The 9,054-nt window shown below is 42.1% G+C and overlaps 1 protein-coding gene across 1 annotated transcript in view; it reads left to right on the top strand.

Moving 5' to 3' along the window:
* The window catches only part of Svep1 (sushi, von Willebrand factor type A, EGF and pentraxin domain containing 1), a 217,470-nt gene that overhangs the window by 175,912 nt on the left and 32,504 nt on the right, over nt 1-9,054 (top strand). Inside the window, exons 38-39 of the mRNA XM_004638106.2 lie at nt 166-2,948; nt 5,001-5,226. Coding sequence (XP_004638163.1) covers nt 166-2,948; nt 5,001-5,226 — 3,009 coding nt within the window. The remainder of the gene's footprint in view (nt 1-165; nt 2,949-5,000; nt 5,227-9,054) is intronic.

Here is a 9,054-nt window from a genome sequence, read left to right as displayed (position 1 = left end):
AACTGGGAAAAACCCACAAATCTTTATTTGCTTCTAATGGATTCACTCTGATACTTTGTTTCTCCTTTTTCTTCTAGTGTTGTTCTTTTTGGCTATTGAGATGTTTAAACAACTGTGCTGTCCATGTTATGCCCTGCACTCACTTCTTTTCTCCCTGTTACTCAGCACACAACTGGCAGGACGTTTGAGAGCCAAGTGAGGTATCAGTGTAACCCAGGCTATAGGCCAGTCGGAAGTCCCGTGTTTGTTTGCCAAGCCAATCGCCACTGGCACAGCGAATCCCCTCTGTCATGCACCCCTCTGCACTGTGGGAAGCCTCCTGCGATCCAGAATGGCTTCACAAGAGGAGACAGCTTCGAAGTAGGATCCAAGGTTCAGTTTTTCTGTAACGAAGGCTATGAACTTATTGGTGATCATTTCTGGACGTGCCAGAAATCTGGCAAATGGAATAAGAAGCTAAACAACCCAAAGTGCGTGCTTGCCAAGTGCCCAGACCCACCCCTCTTGGACAATCAGCTCATACTGAAGGAGTTAACTTCTGAGGTAGGGGTGGTGACACTTTCTTGTAGAGAGGGGCACGTCCTGAAAGGCCCTTCAGTTCTGAAATGCTTGCCATCCCAGCAGTGGAACAACTCTTTTCCTGTATGTAAGATGGTTCTTTGCCGTCCACCTCCCCTAATTCCCTTCGGTGCTCCTGCACCTTCTTCTGTTCTGCACTTTGGAAATACGGTCATGTATTCTTGTGTAGAAGGCTTTTTCCTCAGAGGGAATCCTGCCACTGTTTGCCAAGCTGATGGCACCTGGAGCTCTCCACTGCCAGAATGTGTTCCAGTAGAATGCCCCCAACCTGAGGACATCCCCAATGGCATGGTGGACGTGCAAGGCTTGGCTTATCTCAGCACAGCTCTCTACACTTGTAAACCCGGCTTTGAGCTGGTGGGAAACACTACTACCCTTTGTGGAGAAAGTGGTCATTGGCTCGGAGGAAAACCAACCTGTAAACCAATTGAGTGCCCACAGCCCAAGGAGATTTTGCATGGCAAATTCTCTTACACAAATCTTCACTATGGAAAGACTGTCATGTACTCTTGTGACCGAGGCTTCCGGCTTGAAGGTCCCAATGCCTTGACCTGTTTAGAGACAGGTGACTGGGATGTAGATGCCCCATCTTGCAATGCCATCCACTGTAATCCCCCACAACCCATTGAAAATGGTTTTGTAGAAGGCGCAGATTACAGCCATGGTGCTGTAATCATCTACAGCTGCTTCCCTGGGTTTCAGGTGGCTGGTCATGCCATGCAGACCTGTGAAGAGTCTGGGTGGTCAAGCTCCGTCCCAACGTGTGTACCCATAGATTGTGGTCTCCCTCCTCACATAGACTTTGGAGACTGTACTAAAGTCAAAGACAGCCAGGAATATTTTGACCAAGAAGTGGACATGATGGAAGTCCCATACCTGACTTCTCACCCTCCTCATCATTTGGGAGCAGTAGCTAAAACCTTGGAAAATAAAAAGGAGGGTCAGGCTACACATTCCTCCAACTTTCTGTATGGCACTATGGTTTTATACACCTGTAACCCAGGATATGAACTTTTGGGGAACCCTATGCTGATCTGCCAGGAAGATGGAACATGGAATGGCAGTGCCCCTTCCTGTATTTCAATTGAATGTGACTTGCCTGTTGCTCCTGAAAATGGCTTTTTGCATTTTGCAGAGACTACCATGGGCAGCGCCGTGCAGTATAGCTGCAAACCTGGGCACATTCTAGTGGGCCCTGACCTACGACTTTGTCTGCAGAATAGGAAGTGGAGTGGCGCTTCCCCTCGCTGCGAAGCCATTTTGTGTAAAAAGCCAAAGCCTATTATGAATGGATGCATCAAAGGGAACAGTTATGCATACTTGAATGTGGTACACTATGAGTGTGACCCTGGGTATATACTGAATGGCACCGAGAGGAGAACATGCCAGGAAAATAGAAACTGGGATGGGGAAGAGCCAGTTTGCATTCCTGTGGACTGTGGCTCACCCCCAGTTCCGGCTAATGGCCAAGTGGAAGGAGATAAGTACACATTCCAAAAAGAGATTGAGTACACTTGCACTGAAGGGTTCTTGCTTGAGGGAGCCAGCAGTCGTGTTTGTCTTGACAATGGCAGTTGGAGTGGAGTCACTCCCAGTTGTGTACCTGTCAAATGTGCCGCCCCAGCACAGATAGAAAATGGGATGATGGATGGGTTGGACTATGGCTTCATGAAGGAAGTAGTGTTCCATTGTCATGAGGGCTATGTGCTACATGGTGCTCCAAAACTCACCTGTCAGTCAGATGGTAATTGGGATGAAGAAGTGCCTCTCTGTAAACCACTCAGCTGTGGGCCTCCTGAGGATCTTGCCCATGGGTTTTCCTTTTATCATGGGAGAGATGTACAGTATCAGTGCTTTCCTGGTTATAAGCTCCATGGAAGTCCTTTGAGAAGATGTCTTTCCAATGGCTCCTGGAGTGGAAATCCACCTTCCTGCCTATCTTGTAGGTGTTCCACTCCAGAAATTCCATGTGGAACTATCAACAGGACAGATTTTGATTGTGGAGAGACTGTTAATATTCAGTGCTTCAAGGGCTTCCATCTCCTGGGACCTTCTGAAATCACCTGCGAAGCCAATGGCCAATGGAGCTCTGGCTTCCCACACTGTGAACACATCTTGTGTGGCTCTCTCCCAGTGATACCAAATGCAATCATCAGTGAAAAGAGACCTCTGCGGGAAAGCATAGTAATGTACAGCTGCAGACCTGGCTATGTCATGCAAGGCAGCTCGGAGCTGGTTTGTACAGAGAGAGGGATGTGGAGTCAACCTTACCCAGTCTGTGAGCCCCTGTCTTGTGGACCCCCACCATTTGTCGCCAATGCAGTGGCAACTGGAGAGGAACACACCTATGAAAGCAAAGTGAAGCTCAGGTAAGACTGAGACTGTAGAGGCTGCAGGGAAGAGGATTATAAAATGAAAAGTGGTATGTCACAAATTTAGCTAATAGGGAAGATAACAGTGTCTCTGGACTGCTCTCCAAAGCCCAAATCTTTTAACATTTGGATTTATTCTATGCATAATTATGAAAGAATCCACTGGCTCTACAAAAAAAAATCTATACTTTGTCACATTGTGGTTTCTAATATAATTATTATGGCTATTATGAAACAGCAAGATCCTCTAGCCAGCTTGAATAACACTGGAATTGTGAAACTCCTTTTGAAACAACAGGATGTAAATTTCTTCATGATTATAACCTGATGGTAATATTCATACATGTAAATGCTAGAAAAGCTAAGGCAAAAGCCCCCTGGGAAAACAATTGCTTACACTTTTATGAATAAGGAGGTATTCCAAAAGGGCCTTCTATTCATATTTCTAAGAAACTAAGCATCTAATGCCCAAATAATGATATTTTGCTGGAAAGTTCCCTTTGTAAAATGTATTATTTTACAAATGATAAAAATGTGGAATTTGGGAATTAAATTTCTGTTGGAGTAAATACTTAAGTATTCAAAGGTATTTATTGGAACCTTCAAAGACATTTTAAATTTTATTCACATCTCTCAATGTATTACAGGTTAGCCTTCATGTATTGGTATGTTCAATTTGATTAATAAATAATTCAACAACTCTTCTTAAGATATTCTGTTGTGGACAGCTTAGCCCCAACTTCAAATTTTGTTAATCGCAGTAAGTAGATCCAAGAGGAATTTGAAATAATAATGAAGCCAAAGAAGGCTATATCATGCACTAATCAGCAAAAATATTCCTCCTTGGCTTTGAAAGACATTTGAAAATTTACCTTTGGGTGTTGGTGTGCCAAGTATCCTGAGAAGCCACAGTGTCACCTGCTTCTCAAGATTTCCTTGCTTTTTTGTTTCATAACACATGGTATTACATCCTCTTCCAAATCTTTACTTAGTGTCTGATAATTAAATTAACTACAAGTTTGCAAAACCTCTGATTCCTAAGCCTAGTAGGTTGGGAGTTCTTAAAAATGTTTTCCAGAAATAAATGTGAATTAAATGGTTTCATTTTTAAAAGGCAGTGTAGTGTAGTAAAAGCCGACATCAGAGCCAGATTCCCCCTCGAGTCTATGGTTTTAGGACTCTGTTACACTGCTGTACTAGGAAGTAAGGGCTCAGCTCTGCCATTCCTTAGCTGTGCAGCCTTGTGGAAGCTACTTAATCTCCCTGGTGTAAGATTTATCTTCTGGAAAATGGGACTAAAGGTACTACCTATCGGATTGACATGAGAATGTAATGAACTGACATATGTAGAAAACTTAGGAGAGTAAGTATAATAAATGCTTTGTAAACCTTTCTTAATAAAGAAGTGCAGATTTTGAAAATCATAGAAGATTTGAGAATCACATTGAGTTGAATTTCAACCCTAATCCAGGAGATACAGGATTAAGAGAAATGTCAAACGTAGCCCCTAGAATAGCACTTAGTATATCCAAGAAACGTTTTTGGCAGTATGAGTCTATTTTTAACTTAGACTAAAACTTCTTGAGCAGATAGCTGTTTTTACAATAAAATTAGGGCAGTAATGATGTTACTCACAATGATGATAAATAGCATCGATAACACATAAAGCAACTTTAGGCTTTTAAACTGCTTTATCAGTACCCTGGCAACGCATAATGATCATACTCATCATGGGGAGCTATTACAGGTGCACAGCACAGCTTAATTATTTTTATCTCCTCTTCACCTCGCTTCCCCCCACTCCCTCCATCTCTTTATTCCCTGCCCTTTGCAAAACGTACACTACTAAGGCCCGAAGCACTGATCTATTATTAATCTATTATTAATATCATTATGGTAATGTTCTTACGCAGCAATGCCATCCATCTGAATATGAACCTCTTTTGCTATACTATAGAAAATGTATACTAAGCTTTGTAACTCCAACAATAGGTCAAGAACTTATTATATTTTCTTTAAATCACTCCTTCTGTTGCACTTCCTTTGCAGGTGCTTGGAAGGCTACAGGATGGACACAGACACGGACACATTTACCTGCCAGAAGGATGGTCACTGGTTCCCCGAGATGATCTCCTGCAGTTCTAAAAATTGTTCTTTGCCATCAAACTTAACTCACATACTTGTTCATGGAGACGATTTCAGCGTGAACAAGCATGTTTTTCTGACATGTGCAGAAGGGTATAACTACAGCGGCGTTCCCACATCCACATGTCAGGTAAGGCTCTCCATGTTAATTACAACATAGAAGTCTTAACTCTTAGTATGCAGATGTCACCAGTCCAAATGATATCCTGCTGCCCTCAAGAGGAAAAAAGTGTCTCACATTTTCACTTACATCCAAGTATTTGAGGAGTTTCTTGGTAGAAATGTCGTAGAACACATCCTTTGTGCTAACATTCCTATTTTAAAGGAAGAAAGTGTTAACGTTAGGTAGAATGTTAAAATATCTATAACATGATAGCCATAATAAATTAACCAGATATCTTACTTTTTTATCTTTAGTAGAATAACAAATATTTTTTAAAATATTAGAAATAATGCAGAATTTTTAAAAACCAAGGTGATGGAAATTCAACAATAGTTGTAACATTGCATATTGTTGTTTTCAAAGTAGTTGTTCAGATTACCAGACATAAACATGCAAAATTGGTCCAAAAAGTTAGGCATTATTTAATGAATTCCCAAACAAAATACTTTTAGTATACCTCATAAATCTAGAGAAAACATTCCAAAAATCTGTAGGCACCAGAAGAGACCCAGAATAGCAAAAGCAATCTGGGGCAACAAGTGCAAGGCAGGAGGCATCAGAACCCCTGACTTGAAGTTATACTGCGGTGCTACTGTGATGAAATCAGCATGAAGGCTGGCCAGATGGCTAGTAGATTAGAGCACCTGCAAGCAGGAGCAGGGGCCAGAGCTTCGATCCCCAGGCCTGCCGTCCTGGTCCCAGCCCCGCCCCGGGGCACTCTGAGATGGCAATTGAGACTGGGTGTGTTGGTGAGCACCTGTAATCCCAGCTCTTGGGAGACTGTAAACAGGCACATCACTACGAGTCCAATCTAGTAGTGAGACCCTGAACACCCTGTAGACCCTTCCCTAAAATACAATAAAATAATAAAATTAAATAAAGTAAAATAAAATAAAATCAGCATAGTACTGGCAAAAAAAAAAAAAAAAAAAACAGACCCGCGGATCTGTGAACAGATTAGAAGATGCAGATACAAATGCTAGCACGCCTTATCTTTGACAGAGGGCAAACATGTTCACTGGAAGCCTCTTTAATAAAAGGTGCTAGAAAAGCTAGCTGTCCACATTCTGAAGACTAAAACTAGACCACATCTACCACCATGCACTAAAGTCCAAGTTCTAAATGTTAAAGCAGAAACATGCCTTTTATTCTTGTTTTGTTTTTATTTTTTGAGACAATGTCTCCATGTGTAATTCAGTCTGACCTTGAACTCGCTATGTAGCCCAGGCTGGCCTCAAACTTGTGATTCTCTTGCCTCAGCCTCCCAGTGCTGGGATTATAGGTGCATGCCACCATGCCTAGCTCTTAATAAGAGCGTACATGTGTACTCCATAGCCCTAGACCAGTGGTGGCAAAAGTGTGGCACACAGAGCCCTCTGTTGGCATGTAAGCCAAGTTGCCCCAACATCAACCCAACAGCTAGGTGTCATATATTCAGGGGTAGATGCAGTGTTAGCACCTTGTGATAAGTGAGTTTGGAGTTACACTTTAGGCAGTTGGTCTCCAAAAGGTTCACCATCCATGCTGCAGAGTATGTTAGATGATTCCAATTTCAGCAGAAAGTTCAGAGGTTGCAGAAACAGATGAAAGATTGGGGTCAAATCTTACCTATGCCATTCATTTGCCTATCAGTAAAGCTGCGTGAACATACTGAGCTTCAGTTTCCTTATCTGAGAACCAGAGTGTCTAATAACACATGTTATATGGTTTGAGATACGAAGGCGGATAGTATAAAAAGAGGCCTGCTTTTGAAAACCAGTCTTTCCAGTGATTGTGGCTAACTTATACACATAGACACTGTTCAGCATGAAATTGCTGATGAGTTTACCGTGAATAACTTCCTATACATGTGTTGATACCTTACGTTATCTTGGCAATTTTTAGTTTAAACCTGGGAATCCTCACCCCAGGTAGCAGCCCTGCCTAGCACAGCCCTTTCTCCTAGATTCCATAAAGAACATCAGTGGAGGAAAGGTCAAAGGATTCATTAACATATTCTCCTTTTGTTAGTTGAGACAGGGCCTAGAAAAAGACTGGGCTTGAATACAGGAATGAATTTTACCTTAAGTGTGTCTTCATTTCAACTTTTTTTTTTTTTAATGAGAATCTGTATACTGAGCTACATTCTCAACCCCTACTTCCCCATCCCACTGCCTTTTTTAGAGATAAGTTTATACTAAATTGCTTACTTGCTGGGCTTTAGCCTTCCAGAGTACTGGAATTGCAGGTGTGCACCACCACACCCAACTCAGCCTGTTTTCTTTATTTGAAAGGATCACATTATTTAATGCATATAAAGTGTGTAGTACCTGCCTGGCATATAGTAGGGATTCAAGAATTGTTTTTTTAACCTGGTGTGGTGGTGAAGCCTGTAATCGCAACACTAGGGTGGTTGAGGCAGGAGGATTGTTGGGAGTTTGAGAACAGCATGGGCTACAAAGTGAGTTCAAGACCAGACTGAACTGCACAGTGAGACCCTGTCTGAAAAAGAAAAAAAAAATGTTTTATTAACCTCTAAATTATCTACTTACAAATTAGCCACATTCAAGTTTGGTTATAGACAAAGCTAAAATCAGAGAGAGCCAGTCAAATGATGACCAAAGTTACCATGCTCTCAAAATTAGTATAGTTTTAGATGATCTCTTAGATTTGGAGAGGCAGAAATATGAGGGGAAAAGTTTTTTTTCGAAGATGCTGAAGCGCCAGAGTCCTGCCAGGACTGAGGCAAACAAACCGATGCTCTCAGACTAGGTGTGAGGGCCGTTGAGTGCCTCTCTGCATGTCCTGCAGGAAGACTCAGGGGAACTGCTGACTAAGCTCTTCTCTCAGGAATCAGCATCTTATTTTACATAATCTTCATTATTTTTTTCAGCTATAGTATGACCACCACCCTTTGATCAACCAGGTTTAAACTCAATTTTTTGGTTTGAAAGGAAGGATAGAATTGGAGAGACAGCTCAGTGGTCTAAATGCCCACCTGGCAAGCACAAGGACCTGAGTTTGATCCTTGGCACCACATGCCGTGCTAGCCCCAAAATCCAGTGTGGTACCCCATGCCTGTAATCTCAGCACTGGGGAGGCTGAAATAGGACAATCCCTATGAGTCTGAACTGCATGGGGAAACCCTGTAGCAAATAAATATTTTTTTAAAAAAAAAGAAAGGAAGGATAAATTATTTCTAAATATTGTAATGTACACATTGAACCAAATCATGACAAATAAGTAGACCAGGAAAAAAACAAATTTTGAAAAATTAATGCTGAAGAAAGGCCAGCCTTGAGCAGATGAGATAGCTCAGCAGATTAAAGCCCCTGCTTAGGCAGAGCACAGCGAACTGGGTTTGACCCCTGGCGTGCCATGCGGGTCCTGACCCGGGGTGCACTGAGCTGGGGACAGACTGGGCATGGTGGCACCAAGTGCTTGGGAGGCTGAAAACAGGAGAATCACTTAAATGATCAGTCCAATCTGTGTAGTAAGACCCTGAAGAACCTATAGACCCTGTACTAAATACATTTTAAAAACAGGAAGGCCAGCCTTGCCAAAAATTAAGTCATAGTTTTATAAAGCTCCCATCAGTGTGGCTCTGGTATTAAATAGCAGAAAAACATGAACAGAAAAAGTGAGTCAGAAGTACAAGTCTTGCTGGACCTGGTGGCATGCACCTATAATCCCAGAACTCAAGAGGCTGAGGCAGGAGGATCATTGTGAGTTTGAGACCAGCCTGGGATACGAAGTGAGTTTAAGGCTAGCCTGAACTATATAGCAAGACATTATCTTAAGAAGCCAAAAAAAAAA

The sequence above is a fragment of the Octodon degus genome, unplaced genomic scaffold (assembly GCF_000260255.1).
Source record: "Octodon degus isolate 3935 unplaced genomic scaffold, OctDeg1.0 scaffold00094, whole genome shotgun sequence".
Classification (NCBI taxonomy): Eukaryota; Metazoa; Chordata; class Mammalia; order Rodentia; family Octodontidae; genus Octodon; species Octodon degus.
The sequence above is the reverse complement of the archived record's forward strand: the minus strand, read 5'-3'. Positions and strand labels throughout refer to the sequence as shown.